We start from the raw sequence: 23,977 nt of genomic DNA, 5'->3' as shown, positions 1-23,977 counted from the left end.
TCGCACCGGGTGACACCAACCCTAGGGACGCCCCTGCCCACGAGGCATTGCAAGGCTGACAGTTGCTAGCATCACTCCCAAAGGTAGAGGTATGATATGCCTTGTAGCTCCGCAATGTCTGGAGGGCAGCAGCTTGGACACCCATGCCTTAGCAGAAGGCTCCAAAACCAGCGATTTTCCACTGCTTACTCAAAAAAGGCAACAATTTAAAAGTGAAAAAAAATGCTATGTGGTTTCATATGGTTTCAATGTCCTCCAATGTGGCGCTATATGGTTCAGGTGGTTTCAATGTCCTCCAATGTGGTGCTATATGGTTCAGGTGGTTTCAATGTCCTCCAATGTGGTGCTATGTGGTTCATGTGGTTTCAATGTCCTCCAATGTGGTGCTATATGATTCAGGTGGTTTCAATGTTCTCCAATGTGGTGCTATATGGTTCAGGTGGTTTCAATGTCCTCCAATGTGGTGCTATATGGTTCAGGTGGTTTCAATGTCCTCCAATGTGGTGCTATATGGTTCAGGTCGTTTCAATGTTCTCCAATGTGATGCTATATGGTTCAGGTGGTTTCAATGTCCTCCAATGTGGCGCTATATGGTTCAGGTGGTTTCAATGTCCTCCAATGTGGCGCTATAAGGTTCAGGTGGTTTCAATGTCCTCCAATGTGGTGCTATATGGTTCATGTGGTTTCAATGTTCTCCAATGTGGTGCTATATGGTTCAGGTGGTTTCAATGTCCTCCAATGTGGCGCTATATGGTTCAGGTGGTTTCAATGTCCTCCAATGTGGTGCTATATGATTCAGGTGGTTTCAATGTTCTCCAATGTGGTGCTATATGGTTCAGGTGGTTTCAATGTCCTCCAATGTGGTGCTATGTGGTTCATGTGGTTTCAATGTCCTCCAATGTGGTGCTATATGGTTCAGGTGGTTTCAATGTCCTCCAATGTGGTGCTATATGGTTCAGGTGGTTTCAATGTCCTCCAATGTGGTGCTATATGGTTCAGGTGGTTTCAATGTTCTCCAATGTGGTGCTATGTGGTTCAGGTGGTTTCAATGTCCTCCAATGTGGTGCTATATGGTTCAGGTGGTTTCAATGTTCTCTAATGTGGTGCTATGTGGTTCAGGTGGTTTCAATGTCCTCCAATGTGGTGCTATGTGGTTCATGTGGTTTCAATGTCCTCCAATGTGGTGCTATATGGTTCAGGTGGTTTCAATGTCCTCCAATGTGGTGCTATATGGTTCAGGTGGTTTCAATGTCCTCCAATGTGGTGCTATATGGTTCAGGTGGTTTCAATGTCCTCCAATGTGGTGATTCAATACAACCTGATCAGCTCCACAAAGACATAATTCTCCCATGACGTCGGCCCTCTGACACAAGCTCACCCCATTTCTCGATCTCAGATTGCTTTGCGAATGAAACCAATGATGACAATAATTGATGGGTTACCTGGTTCACCACACGGCAGATCTCTCCCACTTTCCTGATCACCAGCTGGTGCAGCCTCTGACTCTCTCCGAGCTCCTCCACCTCCAGGGTTGCTCCAACACTGTCAGGATGAAGAGGCAGACCTGAGCGTGAAGACTACAGACAACGCTGGAATCACCCCGCACCCGTCTCTGCGAATATCCCTTCGGGAAAGTGTAGGAGCGTTTATAAAAACGTACCTGGCATGGGTACACACTTCCACCCGGTCCTGGTGAATCTTTACAATCAGCCAAAACTTCGGCATCACCGGACAGCGGGAATCCTGTTCGCTAATCAGGGCGTCTTCGCACTCCGAGTCGCTGCTGCCTGCATCATACCCTACGCAGGACAAAACACCACAATCAACTCAACTTGTAATGCAGCAAACAAGAGGCTGGGAAGTGAAAGTGCAAAGAGAACAACCAGCAGGACAGAAGTGTTCACATGTACAAGATGGTAATTACTGGAACCGATCCCCTGTATGGCTCTCCCTGCAGCAGCTGAAAGCTGGTTTCTTCTCCTCTCCCTCCCACTGGCTTTCAGCTGCTGCAGAGAGCCGTACAGGGGGATCGGTTCCAGTAATTGCCCCCCTGCTCTGCCAATCACCCTCCCTACCCATATTCGATTCAGCCAGCTTCCTGTATGGTGCACAGGCAGTGTGATGGGTGTGGCAAAGGGGCAATTACTGGAACCGATCCCCATTGGCGTCAGTGGGAGGAATAGTGCCCCATCATTGGAGTCAGTGGGAGGAATAGTGCCCCATCATTGGAGTCAGTGGGAGGAATAGTGCCCCACCATTGGAGTCAGTGGGAGGAACAGTGCCCCACCATTGGTGTCAGTGGGAGGAACAGTGCCCCACCATTGGTGTCAGTGGGAGGAACAGTGCCCCACCATTGGTGTCAGTGGGAGGAACAGTGCCCCACCATTGGTGTCAGTGGGAGGAACAGTGCCCCACCATTGGTGTCAGTGGGAGGAACAGTGCCCCACCATTGGTGTCAGTGGGAGGAACAGTGCCCCACCATTGGTGTCAGTGGGAGGAACAGTGCCCCACCATTGGTGTCAGTGGGAGGAACAGTGCCCCACCATTGGTGTCAGTGGGAGGAACAGTGCCCCACCATTGGTGTCAGTGGGAGGAACAGTGCCCCACCATTGGTGTCAGTGGGAGGAACAGTGCCCCACCATTGGTGTCAGTGGGAGGAACAGTGCCCCGTCATTGGTGTCAGTGGGAGGAACAGTGCCCCGTCATTGGTGTCAGTGGGAGGAACAGTGTCCCGTCATTGGTGTCAGTGGGAGGAACAGTGCCCCGTCATTGGTGTCAGTGGGAGGAACAGTGCCCCGTCATTGGTGTCAGTGGGAGGAATAGTGCCCCATCATTGGTGCCAGTGGGAGGAATAGTGCCCCATCATTGGTGCCGGTAGAGGGAATAGTGCCCCATCATTGGTGTCAGTGGGAGGAATAGTGCCCCATCATTGGTGTCAGTGGGAGGAATAGTGCCCCATCATTGGTGTCAGTGGGAGGAATAGTGCCCCATCATTGGTGTCAGTGGGAGGAATAGTGCCCCATCATTGGTGTCAGTGGGAGGAATAGTGCCCCATCATTGGTGTCAGTGGGAGGAATAGTGCCCCATCATTGGTGTCAGTGGGAGGAATAGTGCCCCATCATTGGTGTCAGTGGGAGGAATAGTGCCCCATCATTGGTATCAGTGGGATGAATAGTGCCCCATCATTGGTGTCAGTGGGAGGAATAGTGCCCCATCATTGGAGTCAGTGGGAGGAATAGTGCCCCATCATTGGAGTCAGTGGGAGGAATAGTGCCCTATCATTGGTGTCAGTGGGAGGAATAGTGCCCCATCATTGGTGTCAGTGGGAGGAACAGTGCCCCATCATTGGTGTCAGTGGGAGGAACAGTGCCCCGTCATTGGTGTCAGTGGGAGGAAAAGTGCCCCGTCATTGGTGTCAGTGGGAGGAACAGTGTCCCGTCATTGGTGTCAGTGGGAGGAACAGTGTCCCGTCATTGGTGTCAGTGGGAGGAATAGTGCCCCGTCATTGGTGCCAGTGGGAGGAATAGTGCCCCATCATTGGTGCCAGTGGGAGGAATAGTGCCCCATCATTGGTGCCAGTGGGAGGAATAGTGCCCCATCATTGGTGCCAGTGGGAGGAATAGTGCCCCATCATTGGTGCCAGTGGGAGGAATAGTGCCCCATCATTGGTGCCGGTAGAAGGAATAGTGCCCCATCATTGGTGCCGGTAGAAGGAATAGTGCCCCATCATTGGTGTCAGTGGGAGGAATAGTGCCCCATCATTGGTGTCAGTGGGAGGAATAGTGCCCCATCATTGGAGTCAGTGGGAGGAATAGTGCCTCATCATTGGTGTCAGTGGGAGGAATAGTGCCCCATCATTGGTGTCAGTGGGAGGAATAGTGCCCCATCATTGGTATCAGTGGGAGGAATAGTGCCCCACCATTGGAGTCAGTGGGAGGAATAGTGCCCCACCATTGGTGTCAGTGGGAGGAATAGTGCCCCACCATTGGTGTCAGTGGGAGGAACAGTGCCCCACCATTGGTGTCAGTGGGAGGAACAGTGCCCCATCATTGGTGTCAGTGGGAGGAACAGTGCCCCATCATTGGTGTCAGTGGGAGGAACAGTGTCCCATCATTGGTGTCAGTGGGAGGAAAAGTGCCCCATCATTGGTGTCAGTGGGAGGAACAGTGTCCCATCATTGGTGTCAGTGGGAAGAATAGTGCCCCATCATTGGTGCCAGTGGGAGGAATAGTGCCCCATCATTGGTGTCAGTAGGAGGAATAGTGCCCCATCATTGGTGTCAGTGGGAGGAATAGTGCCCCGTCATTGGAGTCAGTGGGAGGAATAGTGCCCCGTCATTGGAGTCAGTGGGAGGAATAGTGCCCCGTCATTGGAGTCAGTGGGAGGAATAGTGCCTCGTCATTGGTATCAGTGGGGGGAATAGTGCCCCATCATTGGTGTCAGTAGGAGGAATAGTGCCCCGTCATTGGAGTCAGTGGGAGGAATAGTGCCTCGTCATTGGTGTCAGTGGGATGAATAGTGCCCCATCATTGGTATCAGTGGGAGGAATAGTGCCCCATCATTGGTGCCAGTGGGAGGAATAGTGCCCCATCATTGGTGCCAGTGGGAGGAATAGTGCCCCATCATTGGTGCCAGTGGGAGGAATAGTGCCCCATCATTGGTATCAGTGGGAGGAATAGTGCCCCATCATTGGTGTCAGTGGGAGGAATAGTGCCCCATCATTGGTGCCAGTGGGAGGAATAGTGCCCCATCATTGGTGCCAGTGGGAGGAATAGTGCCCCATCATTGGTGCCAGTGGGAGGAATAGTGCCCCATCATTGGTGCCAGTGGGAGGAATAGTGCCCCATCATTGGTGCCGGTAGAAGGAATAGTGCCCCATCATTGGTGTCAGTGGGAGGAATAGTGCCCCACCATTGGTGTCAGTGGGAGGAATAGTGCCCCACCATTGGTGTCAGTGGGAGGAATAGTGCCCCACCATTGGTGTCAGTGGGAGGAACAGTGCCCCACCATTGGTGTCAGTGGGAGGAACAGTGCCCCATCATTGGTGTCAGTGGGAGGAACAGTGCCCCATCATTGGTGTCAGTGGGAGGAACAGTGTCCCATCATTGGTGTCAGTGGGAGGAAAAGTGCCCCATCATTGGTGTCAGTGGGAGGAACAGTGTCCCATCATTGGTGTCAGTGGGAGGAACAGTGTCCCATCATTGGTGTCAGTGGGAAGAATAGTGCCCCATCATTGGTGCCAGTGGGAGGAATAGTGCCCCATCATTGGTGTCAGTAGGAGGAATAGTGCCCCATCATTGGTGTCAGTGGGAGGAATAGTGCCCCATCATTGGTGTCAGTGGGAGGAATAGTGCCCCATCATTGGAGTCAGTGGGAGGAATAGTGCCTCGTCATTGGTATCAGTGGGGGGAATAGTGCCCCATCATTGGTGTCAGTAGGAGGAATAGTGCCCCATCATTGGAGTCAGTGGGAGGAATAGTGCCTCGTCATTGGTGTCAGTGGGATGAATAGTGCCCCATCATTGGTATCAGTGGGAGGAATAGTGCCCCATCATTGGTGCCAGTGGGAGGAATAGTGCCCCATCATTGGAGTCAGTGGGAGGAATAGTGCCTCATCATTGGTATCAGTGGGAGGAATAGTGCCCCATCATTGGTGTAAATGGGAGGAATAGTGCCCCATCATTGGAGTCAGTGGGAGGAATAGTGCCCCACCATTGGTGTCAGTGGGAGGAATAGTGCCCCACCATTGGTGTCAGTGGGAGGAATAGTGTCCCATCATTGGTGTCAATGGGAGGAATAGTGTCCCATCATTGGTGTCAATGGGAGGAATAGTGCCTCATCATTGGTATCAGTGGGAGGAATAGTGCCTCATCATTGGTGTCAGTGGGAGGAACAGTTCCCCATCATTGGTGTCAGTGGGAGGAACAGTGCCCCACCATTGGTGTCAGTGGGAGGAATAGTGTCCCATCATTGGTATCAGTGGGAGGAATAGTGCTTCATTGTTGGTGTCAGTGGCAAGTATTATGCCCTCATAGTTGGTGTCAGTAGGAGGAACAGTACCCCAAGGGCCGGATAAAGGCAAGAAAAGGGCCACATCTGGCCCCCCGCAGTTTGGAAACATTGGCATAGACGATTAGAAATAGAATACCTTCTGTTTTATGAAGGCTTTACAGTGCTATGCATTGATTTACTTAGAGGGATTTTTGACTTCTTTAGTTCCTACTATTCCTTTTTACATAGCAGGACGTCGTTGTTCATTTCACTTGGTTTTTTCCCTTTTCCAAGATTTAGATTCTGGATTTGAATATGACACCTGATTGTTAGTAATGGATGTTTCACGTACACAGTCGTTGTACTGAATCCTGCCTTTGTATATCCATGGATACGGCCTTATGTTATTAAATCTAAATTTGTATGTAAAGCAGCACATAAGACACACATGTAGACTGTAAACCCGGCTCACCTAAGTGGTCAGAGTCCATGCTGCCATGACTTGACACCAAGCTCTGCACACGACTGGGACGCTGCCGGGATCCTGCTGGGATGAGAAGGAACAAAGCTATATAGGTATGGCCATTATATAGGGTATGGCCATTATATAGGGTATGGCCATTATATAGGGTATGGCCATTATATACAGCGGGGATCGAAAGTTTGGGCACCCCAGCTAAAAATTTGTATTAATGTGCATAAAGAAGCCAAGGAAAGATGGAAAAATCTCCAAAAGGCATCAAATTACAGATTAGACATTCTTATAATATGTCAACAAAAGTTAGATTTTATTTCCATCATTTACACTTTCAAAATAACAGAAAACAAAAAATGACGTCTGCAAAAGTTTGGGCCCCCTGCAGAATTTATAGCATGCACTGCCCCCTTTGCCAAGCTGAGACCTGCCAGTGTCATGGATTGTTCTCAATCATTGTCTGGGAAGACCAGGTGATGTCAATCTCAAAGGTTTTAAATGCCCAGACTCATCTGACCTTGCCCCAACAATCAGCACCATGGGTTCTTCTAAGCAGTTGTCTAGAAAACTGAAAATAGTTGACGCTCACAAAGCTGAAGAAGGCTATAAGAAGATAGCAAAGTGTTTTCAGATGTCAATATCCTCTGTTTGGAATATAATTAAGAAATGGCAGTCATCAGGAACAGTGGAAGTTAAAGCAAGATCTGGAAGACCAAGAAAAATATCAGACAGAACAGCTCGCAGGATTGTGAGAAAAACAATTCCAAACCCACGTTTGACTGCACGATCCCTCCAGAAAGATCTGGCAGACACTGGAGTTGTGGTCACTATTCCACTATAAAGAGATACTTGTACAAATATGGTCTTCATGGAAGAGTCATCAGAAGAAAACCTCTTCTACGTCCTCACCACAAAAATCATCGTTTGAACTCTGCAAATGAACATATAGACAAGCCTGATGCATTTTGGAAACAAGTTCTGTGGACCGATGAGGTTAAAATTGAACTTTTTGGCCGGAATGAGCAAAGGTACGTTTGGAGAAGAAGGGGCACAGAATTTAATGAAAAGAACCTCTGTCCAACTGTTAAGCATGGGGTTGGATCAATCATGCTTTGGGGTTGTGTTGCAGCCAGTGGCACAGGGAACATCTCACGAGTAGAAGGAAAAATGGATTCAATAAAATTTCAGCAAATTTTGGATGGTAACTTGATGCCATCTGTGAAAAAGCTAAAAGTTAAAGAGAGGATGGCTTCTACAAATGGATAATGATCCTAAACACACCTCGAAATCCACGGGGGATTACATCAAGAGGCGTAAACTGAAGGTTTTGCCATGGCCTTCACAATCTCCTGACCTCAACATCATTGAACATCTATGGATAGACCTTAAAAGAGCCGTGCGTGACAGACAGCCCAGAAATCTCAAAGAACTGGAAGACTTTTGTAAGGAAGAATGGGCAAAGATACCTCAAACAAGAATTGAAAGACTCTTGGCTGGCTACAAAAAGCGTTTACAAGCCGTGATACTTGCCAAAGGGGGCAGTACAAGATATTAACTCTGCAGGGGGCCCAAACTTTTGCAGACGCCATTTTTTTGTTTTCTGTTATTTTGAAAGTGTAAATGATGGAAATAAAATCTAACTTTTGTTGACATATTATAAGAATGTCTAATCTGTAATTTGATGCCTTTTGGAGATTTTTCCATCTTTCCTTGGCTTCTTTATGCACATTAATACAAATTTTCACCCCAATTCCTGCATCTCTACACTTCAGGTCACCCTGATTTCTGCACCTTCACACCTCAGATCACCCCAATAACTGCACCATTACACCTCGAATCAGCCCAATTTCTGCACCTTTACACCTCAGATCACCCCAATTCCCATACCTTTACACCTCAGATCACCCCAATTCCCATACCTTTACACCTCAGATCACCCCAATTCCCATACCTTTACACCTCAGATCACCCCAATTCCCACACATTTACACCTCAGATAAGTCCCAATTCCTGCACCTTCACCCCTCAGATCACCCCAATTCCTGCACCTTCACCCCTCAGATCACCCCAATTCCTGCACCTTCACCCCTCAGATCACCCCAATTCCTGCACCTTCACCCCTCAGATCACCCCAATTCCTGCACCTTCACCCCTCAGATCACCTCAATTCCTGCACCTTTGCATCTCATATCACCAAGTCTTCCTCGTGCATATCTAAAAAAAAACCCAATTCCTGCACCTCTACACTTTAGGTCACCCTGATTTCTGTACCTTCACGCCTCAGATCACCCCAATAACTGCACCTTTACACCTCGAATCAGCCCAATTCCTGCACCTTCACCCCTCAGATCACCCCAATTCCTACACCTTTACACCTCAGACCACCCAGTTCCTTTACCTTCACCCCTCAGATCACCCCAATTCCCATACCTTTACACCTCAGATCACCCCAGTTTCCACACATTTACACCTCAGATCAGTCCCAATTCCTGCACCTTCACCCCTCAGATCGCCCCAGTTCCTGCACCTTCACCCCTCAGATCGCCCCAATTCCTGCACCTTTGCATCTCATATCACCAAGTCTTCCACATTCATATCTAAAAAAAAACCCCAATTCCTGCACCTTCGGGTTCCCTCACTTAACAGCGGCCACCGCCGCAGGTAGGCCTATGCTGGTCCTAGGAGGAGGGCCAGTACTTGATCAATGGTGTCAGGTAAGTCTCTCTGAAGTGTCACGGAGGTGGGTGTCTTGTGTGAGCAGAAGGACAGGCCTGGCTTTAAAAGTCACAATCTAGCGAGCTGTCGATAGAAGCCTACGTCAGTGGCACTGCATTTCTGGACAGAAGAGGATCCTCTGGCAGGCCAGTCTGAACTTTTACTCACGCCACATGATGGTTCTCCAGGCGCCACTGAAAATGACATCACAAGTCTCCTCTGGCACGTGTGCCTTAGGTTTCCTATCCCTGATATAAACTTTAAGAAGCCGACATAGATTGTGCAAAATGTACAAAGAGAGAATGGATCTACCTGCACCGTTCATATTCCCAGACTGTACAGACTCCGGCAGACTGACTTCTGATGACGTCTTAGGTGGCGTGTGGCCTCTGTCACTCAGAGAAGCTTCAGCGGCGGATTTTCCTCCTTGTTCCAGTGCGGACATCCCTGACATGACTGAGGAGACTTCACTGTCAGATACCTCCAGGGCAGCCTGCCCCCATTCCCCAGGATCCTCTGCTTCTGGCTGTAATTATAGAAAGGACATTGTTATAAATGTGACAGTACTTAAGCTGCATCATAAAACAGAAAGGGTCCCGCTCTAGGCTCCTCTATCTCCATCCAGTGATTCACATTGAGGGTGCTGGCTGGGAAGAGCCCGTACAGGCTCGGTGAGCTAGGTGCAAAAAAGAGAAAGTCCTGAACACTGCGCACCAGCATGACCTGACAATTGCCAGGGTAAAAGCAACCTCAGCCCAGATCTGACCAGGCCACGCTCCCAACCCGTTTTGTCCCGACCACAGGGGTTAGTCATGGAGGACTCGTATTGAGGGTGCAAACTGGGAAGAGCCCGTCCAGGCTCGGTGAACTAGGTGCAAAAAAGAGAAAGTCCTGAACACTGCGCACCAGCATGACCTGACAATTGCCAGGGTAAAAGCAACCTCAGCCAAGATCTGTCCAGGCCATGGCCCCAAAGTGTTTTGTCCCGACCACAGAGTTTAGTGATGGAGGTATCACATTGAGGGTGCAGACTGGGAAGAGCCCGTCCAGGCTCGGTGCACTAGGTGCAAAGAAGAGAATGTCCCGAACACTGCACACCAGCATGACCTGACAATTGACAGGATAAAAGCAACCTCAGCCCAGATCTAACCAGGCCACGCTCCCAACGCGTTTTGCCCCAACCACAGGGGTTAGTCATGGAGGTCTCACATTGAGGGTGCAAACTGAGAAGAGCCCGTCCAGGCTCGGTGAACTAGGTGCAAAGAAGAGAATGTCCCGAACACTGCACACCAGCATGACCTGACAATTGCCAGGGTAAAAGCAACCTCAGCCCATCTCTGCCCAGACCACACTCGAACGTGTTTCGCCCTGCCCATGGGGCTTAGTCATGGAGAACTCCATGACTACGTCCAGTGGATATGGGTAATACAAGTGTACAATCCAAACGTACACGTTCCTGCATTAAAAATGGCGGTGTGTATAAGTGGGTGCTGCAGCGACCGTCGGCTGGAACCGAACAGAATCGGCGAGGGAGAATGTCACCAGCACACCGAGGATCACGAATACGGGTCCGAAAGTTTTAATGAACGATCACATAGTTACAGCAAGGCAACGTTTCGGAGTCTCGCAGGACCCCTTCATCACATGGTCACATGCCTCAGTCCAGGAGAGGAGCCTGTGCAACCGTGAAAGACTGAAGGCAAGGCTAGAGTTCAGCTTTAAAGTGGCAGTAAACTTGTTCTTAATTTTACATACAGGTACGCTTCTAACAAAGGTTCCCTGTAGGTAAAAGGATGATCTCCTAAACGTGCCGTTTAAGAGATATTCTATCTTTTCTAAAGCCGGCGCATGCCCTCTGAAGGAACGGTACATCCTTCAGAGCTGTGTGATGTGACCCGGGATTCCCACGCGCATGTGCGGGAGTGACGTCATCGTGGCCCAGCCTGTCAGACTGCCCAGAGATCGCGAACCCGGAAGATAGAAGCCTCTGCAGAGGGGACAGCGTGCTGCTAGAGGGCTTCGTTTTAAGGTAAGTGTCAGGGATCCCGGGCGCTCGGCGGTGCATGCGCAGATTGCCGATCCGTCCGAGCCGGCGAGCACAGGGTCCTCGCATGCGCACTAGCGATCGCGGCCGCACCAATGGGAGAACAGGGCGCTCTATTTAAACCTGCCCTGTGTATCTCCAAGTTGCCGCAAGGTCTTGTTCCTGTAGTACATTTCCTTGTTGCCAAACTCTGCCTGTTCTGATTTATGCTGACCCTCTCCTGCTCTGACCCCGGCTCGTCCCTGACCATTCTTCTGCCTGTAGTTTGTTATTTTGGACCCTCTGTTACTGAACCCGGCGTGTGACCCGACTACTCTTTGCCTGCTGCTTAGTACCGCACCTGTTCCCACTGTTACCGACCCGGCTAGTCTGACCTCGTTCACTCCTAGCAGTCATCCATCCATCCCGCTCGGATCGGGACCTGCCATCCCCTTCACAGCAGGCTCATCCTGGGCACACACCCTCAGCGGGACCCCTCTACCACCACCGGGGGTGCCCAGGGGCGTGACCTGGTTCCAGTCTTGCACCAAGTCCATCCCCACCATCAGGGGCTCTAGTGAAAAGGCAAACTGGGACTTGGACTCCGCGTCCTGGGAAACCCCGTGGTGTGGACCACTAGAGATCCCGTTGGGCGGAGCCTGACAGTAAGTTTTATATAATGTAGACTCCAGAGAGAGAGATATAATTTCCCTTGGTACAAATCATTAGTAATACCTCATCTGGAATATGCAGTTCAGTTTTGGGCACCAATTCACAAAAAGAACATTGGGGAACTGGAGAAAGTATGATCCAGGGAATATCCGATTGCCTCTCGGGGGATCAGGAAGAAATGTTCTCCCCAGCAGGAGCAAATTGGATCGTGCTTTGCTGGGTTTTTTTGCCTTCCTCTGGATCAACTGTGGGTGTAGGATTATAACTTTTTTTTTTTTTAGTGGTTAAACTGGATGGACTTTTGTCTTTTTTTCAGCCAGACTAACTATGTAATGTGCTAGTTTGCGATGCATACTAGCACATTATTACATTACCTTGCAGGGGACTTTTTTTTTTTTTTTTCTTTCTTGTGGTTTACTACCGCTTTAACCACTTCCCGACCGGCCGTTGCATATAAACGGCCGGACGGTGGCAGTGCAGGGCCGTCTATAAACGGCCTCCCCACACCCTGCTTGTGCGCGCTCCCTGGGAGCGCACAGCACCACGATCCGGTGCCCGCTGTGTCCTCCGGACACAGTGAAACACCGATCGTCGGATGGGACCTCTGTACGAGGTCCCGATCATGTGATCACTGATTGGCCAATCAGTGATCACATGCAAAGTAGTAAGCAAGATGTCACTTGTGACATCATTGCTTACTACGTGTGAAATCTGTGAATGATCACAGAGGTCACATGGTACAAGCCTATTCACAACAGCCTTGTACTATGTGACAAGCTGTGACCAATCACAGCTCACTCAGTAATTCTCAATGAGTGCAGGAATGCACACAGAGAGAAAGAGAAATGATTGCTTTTACATCCTATATGGGTGTAAAAAAAAAAAAAAAAAAAAAAAAAATCTTCATCACCCCCCACAAGTAGTACAGTGTCACCATGGTGACACTGTACTGCTAGGGTGACAGTATGTAAAAAAAAATAAAAAAAATAAAAAATAATAATATAAAAAAATAAAATAAAAATGAAAAAAAATGTTTAAAAATTATAATTTTTGTTATAAACTAATTTGGATTTTTTTTTTTTTACTAAAAAGATAAACGGAATAAATTTTGGCAAAGATTTATGATGAAATATTATTTATTTGCAAAATTTTTATAAAAAAAAAAAACACTTTTTTCAAACTTTTTGGACTTTTCTATTTACATAGCAAAAAAAATAAAAATCCCAGCGGTGAATAAATACCACCAAAATAAAGCTTTATCTGTTTAAAAAAAATGGTAAAAAATTCATTTGGGTACAGCGTTGCATGACCGCGTAATTGTCATTCAAAGCGTGATAGCGCTGAAAGCTGAAAATTGCCCTGGTCAGGAAGGGGGTAAAAGTGTCCGGTCTTGAAGTGGTTAATAGGGTCAGTATTTGTCTATGGTCACCTTGTCATCCGGACGGACATTGCCAGGCAGCTCTTCATCCACGCTCTCCGTAGTTGTGCTGACATCGGGCTCCTGCCAGGCTGCATGTCCTTGCACACTCAAATGTTCGGCACTAGTGTGCTCTGCCCGCTGGGCGTGATGTCGGCTCAAGGAGACATAATAATAGTCGTCTTCTTGCTCGTTCAGCTGGTAGCCATGCAGGGACAATCTGCGGAATTCCTGGAAGACACAAGGGGGGAAAGGCATCACACACACAGGCGATGGTACTGTAGGTCACCTTACCTTCTAGAATGTTAGTACATAACTAGCAGGATCAGTCAGAGGTTTTATAGAGAAGGTCTTCCTGTGTATTCATTTCTCTGATCCTAGAGGTGAGCCTACAACCACAGATATGTCTGTGCCTCCCTATCTACTATACAGGACTAAGCCGCAGTCCCTTTTTTTTCCCCATTCTTCTGGAACATTTCTGTTTCAATCATTTATCCTGAGTTTTCAAGCAAGAACAGAAAACAATATAAAGTAGCAATATCAAACACAGTAGTGAAATGCCATCATAGTGCACAAAGGAGTGGTGACATCGAAAAAGGGCTATCCATGATCTTGTCATGCAATTCACCGATTCACAAAAAGGAGAAACTTCTCCACTTTGCCCAGAAATCCTCTATTGACATGAAGGTCCAGCAGACCAGGTACAAGATCCTGACAAGACGGTACACGGTGCCCGCGACTCTGCATCGCATTTTTCCTCAGGCATCAGATACATGCTGGCGGTGCTGCTGGATGGGGTACCATGCTACACATTTTTTTGGGATTGCCCAACAATTAAACTGTTCTGGCAAGAGGTGGCCAGTACCGTTAAACACATGTCAAATGTTGACCTGGTGGGGAAGCCCACGGCATTCCTATTGCATCTCCTGGAACGGCATCCCTACTGCATCTCCTGGAACGGCATCCCTACTGCATCTCCTGGAACGGCATCCCTACTGCATCTCCTGGAACGGCATCCCTACTGCATCTCCTGGAACGGCATCCCTACTGCATCTCCTGGAACGGCATCCCTACTGCATCTCCTGGAACGGCATCCCTACTGCATCTCCTGGAACGGCATCCCTACTGCATCTCCTGGAACGGCATCCCTACTGCATCTCCTGGAACGGCATCCCTACTGCATCTCCTGGAACGGCATCCCTACTGCATCTCATGGAACGGCATCCCTACTGCATCTCATGGAACGGCATCCCTACTGCATCTCATGGAACGGCATCCCTACTTCATCTCATGGAACGGCATCCCTACTGCATCTCATGGAACGGCATCCCTACTGCATCTCATGGAACGGCATCCCTACTGCATCTCATGGAACGGCATCCCTACTGCATCTCATGGAACGGCATCCCTACTGCATCTCATGGAAAGGCATCCCTATTGCATCTCATGGAACGGCATCCCTATTGCATCTCATGGAACGGCATCCCTACTGCATCTCCTGGAACGGCATCCCTACTGCATCTCCTGGAACGGCATCCCTACTGCATCTCCTGGAACGGCATCCCTACTGCATCTCCTGGAACGGCATCCCTACTGCATCTCCTGGAACGGCATCCCTACTGCATCTCCTGGAACGGCATCCCTACTGCATCTCCTGGAACGGCATCCCTACTGCATCTCATGGAACGGCATCCCTACTGCATCTCATGGAACCGCATTCCTACTGCATCTCATGGAACGGCATCCCTACTGCATCTCATGGAACGGCATCCCTACTGCATCTCATGGAACGGCATCCCTACTGCATCTCATGGAACGGCATCCCTATTGCATCTCATGGAACGGCATCCCTATTGCATCTCATGGAACGGCATTCCTATTGCATCTCATGGAACGGCATTCCTATTGCATCTCATGGAACGGCATTCCTATTGCATCTCATGGAACGGCATCCCTACTGCATCTCATGGAACGGCATCCCTACTGCATCTCATGGAACGGCATCCCTACTGCATCTCATGGAACGGCATCCCTACTGCATCTCATGGAACGGCATCCCTACTGCATCTCATGGAACGGCATCCCTACTGCATCTCATGGAACGGCATCCCTACTGCATCTCATGGAACGGCATCCCTACTGCATCTCATGGAACGGCATTCCTATTGCATCTCAAGGAACGGCATTCCTATTGCATCTCAAGGAACGGCATCCCTACTGCATCTCATGGAACGGCATTCCTACTGCATCCCATGGAACGGCATCCCTACTGCATCTCATGGAACGGCATTCCTATTGCATCTCATGGAACGGCATTCCTATTGCATCTCATGGAACGGCATTCCTATTGCATCTCAAGGAACGGCATCCCTACTGCATCTCATGGAACGGCATTCCTATTGCATCTCAAGGAACGGCATTCCTATTGCATCTCAAGGAACGGCATCCCTACTGCATCTCATGGAACGGCATTCCTACTGCATCTCAAGGAACGGCATTCCTATTGCATCTCAAGGAACGGCATCCCTACTGCATCTCATGGAACGGCATTCCTACTGCATCCCATGGAACGGCATCCCTACTGCATCTCATGGAACGGCATTCCTATTGCATCTCATGGAACGGCATCCCTACTGCATCTCATGGAACGGCATTCCTACTGCATCCCATGGAACGGCATCCCTACTGCATCTCATGGAACGGCATCCCTACTGCATCTCATGGAACGGCATTCCTATTGCATCTCATGGAACTACCCGACAAAAAATATAAGGCCTCTATTATAATTCAGCTGCTCAAAGGGGCAAAAGGCGTTCATCTCTGTGACGGACCGCCTGGTATCCCGCCTGGGTGGTTCCATCAGAGAACTGCTTCCTCGCCGCTGGGACACAGGACCAAGGTATTATAGCTGGGCATTGCACCCAAGAACTACACCAGCCTTTCTCAACCAGGGTGCCTTGAGGTTTCATCAGGGGTGCCTTGGCAAAATGCGTTTTTGTTCAGCAACCCCTGAACTCTCCCTAATGTTTTCCTATGCGTCGTTTACAGGCAGTTGAGTTTACAGTCGTTTTTTTTGAACGCACCAAACTCGCGTTCAGGAGTAGATTTCATCAGCGTTCCAAACGCTTGTAAACGTGGCTAACTGCATTTAGAAGCGTTTGCGTTTAGAAGCGTTTTAACTGTTCGACATCCAGATGCTGTCCGGAGCCTTTTTTTCATCATCAGAAATGCATGCAAAGCATTTTCCATGTATTCCAATGGACCCGGTACACCGGCGCAGTCAGTTCCGGGTTTCATGTGAAGGAAATAATGGTAGAATGCGCCGCATTATCCTCATGATGGGATCCATAGTGAATACAACCAGAAAAGACCGGTCATCTCAACACGTACTGCTCTCTCTGCTTCTGCTCTCTCTATTCCTCTCAAAATGTCTGAAATAGTTAATTTTTTACTGTTTTTCAGTGCATTCTGGGCATTTTCGAAGGTCTCCTGATCCTGTTATCTTTAAAAACGCTTCTAAACGCAAATGCACATAAACGCGGTATGCAAACACGGCTAAACATACTTTTTTAACCTCCGTTTTCCAGCAGTCAGTTTCCATCGTTCAGAAGTGTTTTACAAAACGTCCCGTGTACAAGGAGCCCTAAATGTGTCTAAACGTGGTTGAAAAACAAAATTGTAGACATTATTATTATACAGGATTTATATGGCGCCAACAGTTTGCTCAGCACTGTACAATATAAGGGAGACAGTACAATTACAATACATTGCAGTACAGAAGGAATAGGAGGGCCCAGCTCGTGGAGCTTACAATCTAAATGAAGGGGGAGGTGATACAAAAGGTGATAGCTGCGGGGGATGATCTGGTGGAGGTGATTCAAGTACAGTTCTTAGGTGGAGGTGGGGTCAGGCTTCCCTGAAGAAGTGAGCTTTCAAAGATCGCCTAAAGGCAGACAGGGTGGGGGGCTCATCGGACATACTGTGGTAGGGAGTTCCAGAGGATGGGAGAGGCTCTGGAGAAGTCCTGGCGGTGAGCGTGGGAGGAGGTGATGAGGGAGCTAGAGAGGAGGATATCATGGGAGGAGCGGAGCGGGCGATTTGGGCGGTATCTGTTGATGAGGTTAGCGATGTAGCTAGGGGCAGTGTTGTGGATGGGTTTGTCAGCTAGACATGTTTTTAACACAGATTTTCTCCAGGAGAAAGGCATTCAGAAGAGCCGAATATGCATGAGAGGCCTTTTAGTGAATATAATGGCTAGGCTGACTACTCTTTAACCATTTGCCGCCCAGCCAATGGCCGTTTGGCGGCTTGAAAGTTGCTTCTCCACTCCGGGTGCACGCCATTTGGCGTGCTCCCGCACATGCGCGGTTTGCGCGGTTGCAGAGCGGCGCAGAGGCTCGATCTGTCACCGGGCGTGTACCTCGGACACGGCCGATGACAGATCCGAGTACCGGCTCTGTTGCAGGTACCATGTGACCTGCTGTGACCAATCACAGCAGGTCACATGACAGTTGTATACAATGGATGGCTTCATTCATGATGCCATCCATTGTATACTAGTGCCTAGCTGTGAATGGTTACAGCTAATCACATGCACATGTCATGTGATTAGCTGTGACCAAATCACAGCTAAGCACAAAAAAAAAAAAAAAGCTGAATGAATCGATTTCATTCAGGTAAATGCTTGCTTATAGCAAAGTATTTCTTTGCTATAAGCAAATTGTGTAAAAAAAAAAAAAAATACTGATCACTTCCCCAAAGTAGTACAATGTTACTATGGTAACATTGTACTACTTTGGTCATAGTAAAATATGAAAAAAAAATGTTAAAAAAAAATAAAAAAAAGTAATAAAAAATTAAAAATAAAAAAAATAAAAAAAAATTTAAAAAAATATATATATATTTTTTTTTTCATACTGTCACCAGTCAGTGTCCCTGTTCACCGCCATGCCAGTTATATGATGACGCTGTACTGCACTGGTGACAGTATGTAAAAAAAAAATAGTGAAAATAATTTTTTTAATTTTTTCATTTTCCGAAAAATGACAAAAAAAATACAACTTCAAAAAACTCGCCATTCCTCTTATGAAGTACGTCGGACTGTCTACTCTGCAAAAAGGGGTCATTTGGGGGATATCTGTACTGTCCTGACATTTGGGGGATATCTGTACCGTTCTGACATTTGGGGGATATCTGTACTGTCCTGACATTTGGGGGGATATCTGTACCGTCCTGACATTTGGGGGGATATCTGTACCGTCCTGACATTTGGGGGGATATCTGTACCGTCCTGACATTTGGGGGGATATCTGTACCGTCCTGACATTTGGGGGGATATCTGTACCGTCCTGACATTTGGGGGATATCTGTACTGTCCTGACATTTGGGGATATCTGTACTGTCCTGACATTTGGGGATATCTGTACTGTCCTGACATTTGGGGGATATCTGTACTGTCCTGACATTTGGGGGATATCTGTACTGTCCTGACATTTGGGGGATATCTGTACTGTCCTGACATTTGGGGGATATCTGTACTGTCCTGACATTTGGGGGATATCTGTACTGTCCTGACATTCTTAGACCTCAAGAAATTAGATTGGCCGTCAGTACTTCAGGATTGATCAATATTCAGATCTATACCATAGTTTGTGAACTCTATAACTTTCCTACAAACTAAATAATACATCCTAATTTGGGTTATTTTCACCAAAGACATGTAGCAGAATACATCTCGGCCTAAATTTATGAAGAACAATTATTTATTTGTAAATTTTTATAACGGAAACAAAGAAAAACGTGTATTTTTTTCAACATTTTTGGCCTTTTTTTGTTAATTTAGCAAAAAATAAAAACCCCAGCGGTGATTAAATACCACCAAAAGAAAGCTCTAGTTGTGTGAAGAAAATGATAAAATTTTAGTTTGGGTACAATGTTGTATGACCGCGCAATTGTCATTCGAAGTGTGAGAGCGCTGAAACTTGAAAAATGGCCTGGGGGGGAAGGGGGAAAATTGCACGGTATTGAAATGGTTAAAAAAAAAACAAAAAAAAAAAACGGGGCTTTAAAGTGCAATTGAAACTTTATGTCCAGGCAGCTGCTTTAGTCAACAAAGCCGAACGTCACTCAAACATTTTATTTCCGTTTCGGATAGACTTGGGGAAAGCAAATAGTTCTACCTAATTTGCATTACAGTCCGAAAACCCGTGGGGGAGATTTCACTTCACTTCCTGTCCCTTTAACAGCAGGCAACACTCACCGCAAATATTCAGTCTTAGCCCTGGCAACAAAACCACCCTCCGCCATAAAAAGTTTGGCGCTGGCATATATAACTTAAAGAAAACGTAAAAAGAAAAAAAAAAAAAAACAGCAATTTTTTTTTTTTTTTGACCGATCTCTGACCTCAAACCCATTTCAGAAACCAACTTTCATTTGTAAATCTTGCTTTTTCTTAATAGTGAGCTCATGACTGTGCAGGATTTTATTTATACACAGACGGAGGGAAATGGACCGTATGCTGGAACATAAAAGTGGAAAATGAAGATATAACAAAAACACTTAACTTGAAACAATGACATTCTCCTGCCAAACGCGGTCCCAAGATTACACATTTCATTTAAAAACAAATCCCGGATTTTACAGCCCTGAAGAACTCCCCTGAGATCATTAAAGGCTTAGATCGGAGGGCCTAACTCAACCACCGGAACTTCGCTTGACATTAGCCGCGAACGAGCCATAAAAGGATAATTGTTTCTAAAAATATCGCCGGCTCTTGTAGATGGACGCGCACAGAACTGCAAGCGAAGACATTAAACAAAAAAATAAAGTCTCGCGGGCACGGCTCGGAACCGCGGCCAATGCTGCTGGCAGAGCAGGAAATGCATGTACTATGGAAGAGCTGGAGAGACTCTTCGCTCGACTTGAAGTCGAACTTCAGACATAAAAACTTTCATTAACCATTTGTCTGCCAGCATCGTCTAAACAGCAGCTGGTGGAGAGGGATTCTTAAAGCGGAGTTCCAGTCATTGGTGTGTTTATTAAAAAAAACTGTAGCTGCTGACGTTTAACCCCTTCCAGTCCAGACGCTTTCCCCCCCTTCCAGTCCAGACGCTTTCCCCCCCTTCCAGTCCGGACGCTTTCACCCCCTTCCAGTCCGGACGCTTTCACCCCCTTCCAGTCCGGACGCTTTCACCCCCTTCCAGTCCGGACGCTTTCACCCCCTTCCAGTCCGGACGCTTTCACCCCCTTCCAGTCCGGGCGCTTTCCCCCCCCCTTCCAGTCCGGGCGCTTTCCCCCCCCCCTTCCAGTCCGGGCGCTTTCCCCCCCCCCCTTCCAGTCCGGACGCTTTCCCCCCCTTCCAGTCCGGACGCTTTCCCCCCTTCCAGTCCGGACGCTTTCACCCCCTTCCAGTCCGGACGCTTTCACCCCCTTCCAGTCCGGGCGCTTTCCCCCCCCTTCCAGTCCGGACGCTTTCACCCCCTTCCAGTCCGGACGCTTTCACCCCCTTCCAGTCCGGACGCTTTCACCCCCTTCCAGTCCGGACGCTTTCCCCCCCCCTTCCAGTCCGGACGCTTTCCCCCCCCCTTCCAGTCCGGACGCTTTCCCCCCCCCTTCCAGTCCGGACGCTTTCCCCCCCCCTTCCAGTCCGGACGCTTTCCCCCCCCCTTCCAGTCCGGACGCTTTCCCCCCCCTTGCAGTCCGGACGCTTTCCCCCCCCTTGCAGTCCGGACGCTTTCCCCCCCACCTTCCAGTCCGGACGCTTTCCCCCCCACCTTCCAGTCCGGACGCTTTCACCCCCCTTCCAGTCCGGACGCTTTCCCCCCCCTTCCAGTCCGGACGCTTTCCCCCCCCTTCCAGTCCGGACGCTTTCCCCCCCCTTCCAGTCCGGACGCTTTCCCCCCCCCTTCCAGTCCGGACGCTTCCCCCCCCCTTCCAGTCCGGACGCTTCCCCCCCCCCTTCCAGTCCGGACGCTTTCCCCCCCCCTTCCAGTCCGGACGCTTTCCCCCCCCCTTCCAGTCCGGACGCTTTCCCCCCCCTTCCAGTCCGGACGCTTTCCCCCCCTTCCAGTCCGGACGCTTTCCCCCCCTTCCAGTCCGGACGCTTTCCCCCCCTTCCAGTCCGGACACTTTCCCCCCCTATCCTGCCCAGGCCAATTTTCAGCGCTATCACACTTTGAATTACAATTGCGCGGTCATGCAACACTGTACCCATATGAATTGTTTAGCATTTTTTTGAGACAGATATTATAATTATAATTATATTGGTGGTATTTATTCACCTCTGGGATTTTTAATTTTTTTTTGCTATATAAATGAAAAAGTCCAACAATTTTGAAAAAAAAAAAAAAGTATTTTTCTTATAAAATTTTGCAAATAAATAATCTTTCTTCATAAATCTTGGCCAAAATGTATTCAGTTATCTTTTTTGTAAAAAAAATATATATATAACCCAAATTAGTTTATAACCAAAAATTTAAAAATTTTCTAATTTTGTTTTTACATTTTTATTTTTAGATTTTTTTTTTTTTTTTTTTTTTAACATACTGTTACCCTAGCAGTACAGTGTCACCATAGTGTACTACTTGTGGGGGGTGATGAAGATTTTTTTTTTTTTTTTTTTTTTTTTTTTTTTTTTTTACACGGATTGCTTTTACAGCCTTTATGGGTGTAAAAGCAATCATTTCTCCTTCTCTCTGGCTGCATTCTTGCAGCCATTGAGAAATACTGTGTGAGCTGTGATTGGTCACATGGTACAAGACTGTTGTGAATAGCCCTGTACCATTTGACCTCTGTGATCATTCACAGATTTCACCAGTAGTAAGCAATGATGTCAGGAAATTACATCTTGCTTACTACTCTGCATGTGATCACCGATTGGCCAATCAGTAATCACATGATCGGGACCTCAGACAGAGATCCCGTACAACGATCGGTGTTCCACTGTGTCCGCAGGACACAGCGGGCACTGGATCGTGGTGACACACGCTCCCAGGGAGCGTGCAGAAGCAGGGAGTAGAGAGGCCATTTATAAAACGGCCAACCGCCCCTGCACTGCTCCAGTCCGGTCATTTACATACATGAGCTGGACGGGAAGTGGTTAATAAACACACACTCACCTGCCCCAGGGTCCAGCAATGTGCTCACCTGCACTATCCCTTCTCTCCCTCCTCTCGCCTGTGGGCACCAGACTATCACAGCCTGGTGCCCACTGAGCATGCGCTAGTCGCGCTATACATCCTGATTGGTCCAGCAGTCTTCTGGGACCTGTAAAGTGTCCCAGAAGACTGTGGGAGAAAGGAGGGGGGCCGAACTTTCGTCTCACTTCGCCAACACGAACTGAGACAGAAGTAGGAACGGGTACGTGTCAAAACCAGGTATCCGCTCCCCCCCAAAGAGTGCCAAATATGGCAGTGGAGGGGGGAGGAGGCAAACAAGTGGAGTTTCCACCTTTGGGTGGAACTCCGCTTTAATATGCTTCCGGCTGCCATAATACATGGGAGTGAGTTTACTTTTGTAGAGCTAGCAGTTGGCTTTCACGTGATTTGAAGGGGTATAAAGTTGCCCAGTCAGTTTAATAGCTCATCAAAAGTACCGCCCCCGACCAACTGCCCCTGCCGTGTATCCCGGGCTCCACTCTTCCATCTGCAGAACCAGGACCCGCAAGAGGAGGTGTACAACGCGTTTCAGAGGCCCGGCCTCCTTTATCACGTACCTGGTACTTGTTTGTTTAATAAATGACATTTTTTTACTCATTCCTGTTCTTTGGCTACCTTGTTGTCTTCTATGAGCAATTTTAAGACTCGACATGTTGGGAATCAATTTACTCATCACAACCTTATCTTTTTTTTTTTTTTTACCAAATTAGCAGTATATTGTGTTAAAATTTTTTTACTACAGGTTCATTTTATTGCTATCAAACGTCGGTAAAACGCGTGCGAATGTTATGTGACCTAAAAATTGCAGCTATCACCATTTTATTCTCCATGGTCTTTGCTTTGAAAAAGTAGATAGTGTTTGGTGTGGGGGGGGTTAAAGTGGAGTTCTAGCTCCCCCCCGCCAAAAAAAAAAAAAAAAATTAAAAGTCAGCAGCTGCAAATACTGTAGATGCTGATTTTTAAAATTGTGGCACTTACCTGTCCAGGGATCCAGCGGTGTTCTCACCCCGAGCTGATTCTTCAATTGGCCGACGGGTGGTGCCACCATCTTAAAGCCTTGCGGCATCACAGCCTGTTTCCTACTGCGCATGGACCAAGATCGCTGCGCTTTGTGAATGGGCCACAGTCCTCCGGGACCTGTGAAGTGTTCCAGAGGGCCGTGGGGGGCAACTGAGCCGGAAGTGGGAGCGGGTACTTGTCAAATTCAGGCATCTGCTCTCCCTAAAAGGTGCCAAATGTTGCAGCGGAAGGGGAAGGGGGGGGGGGGGAGGCAGTTAACTTCTGGGTGGAACTCTACTTTAAAGCGGAGTTCGACTCACCTGTCAAAAAATAAAAGTAAGCAGCTACAAAAACTGTAGCTGCTGACTTTTAAAAAACAGCCACTTACCTGTCCCTAGGTCCCGTGGTGTGTCCCCCGCAGCCCGTTTCACCAGCCGTCCTGTATTCCAAGAGGCCGGCATCTTCAGTGTGGGTACCCGACTGTGATAGCTTACCAACTGTGAATGCGCGAGTAGCGATGCGCTTCCTGAA

At 48.3% G+C, this 23,977-nt stretch overlaps 1 protein-coding gene across 1 annotated transcript in view; it reads right to left on the bottom strand.

The window, feature by feature from the left end:
* Window positions 1-1,322: 1,322 nt before the first annotated feature.
* The window catches only part of LOC149429090 (KICSTOR complex protein SZT2-like), a 74,548-nt gene continuing 51,893 nt past the window's right edge, over window positions 1,323-23,977 (bottom strand). The window contains exons 14-18 of the mRNA XM_089666743.1: window positions 13,305-13,523; window positions 9,493-9,706; window positions 6,463-6,534; window positions 1,661-1,799; window positions 1,323-1,542 (exon numbers count right to left, since the gene is read on the bottom strand). Of these exons, the coding sequence (XP_089522869.1) occupies window positions 1,323-1,542; window positions 1,661-1,799; window positions 6,463-6,534; window positions 9,493-9,706; window positions 13,305-13,523 (864 nt within the window). The remainder of the gene's footprint in view (window positions 1,543-1,660; window positions 1,800-6,462; window positions 6,535-9,492; window positions 9,707-13,304; window positions 13,524-23,977) is intronic.

The sequence above is a fragment of the Staurois parvus genome, unplaced genomic scaffold, assembly GCF_062004578.1.
Source record: "Staurois parvus isolate SC_StPar_1 unplaced genomic scaffold, SC_StPar_1.0 ptg002813l, whole genome shotgun sequence".
In the NCBI taxonomy this organism is placed as follows: Eukaryota; Metazoa; Chordata; class Amphibia; order Anura; family Ranidae; genus Staurois; species Staurois parvus.
This window is presented reverse-complemented; position numbering and strand designations above follow the sequence as displayed.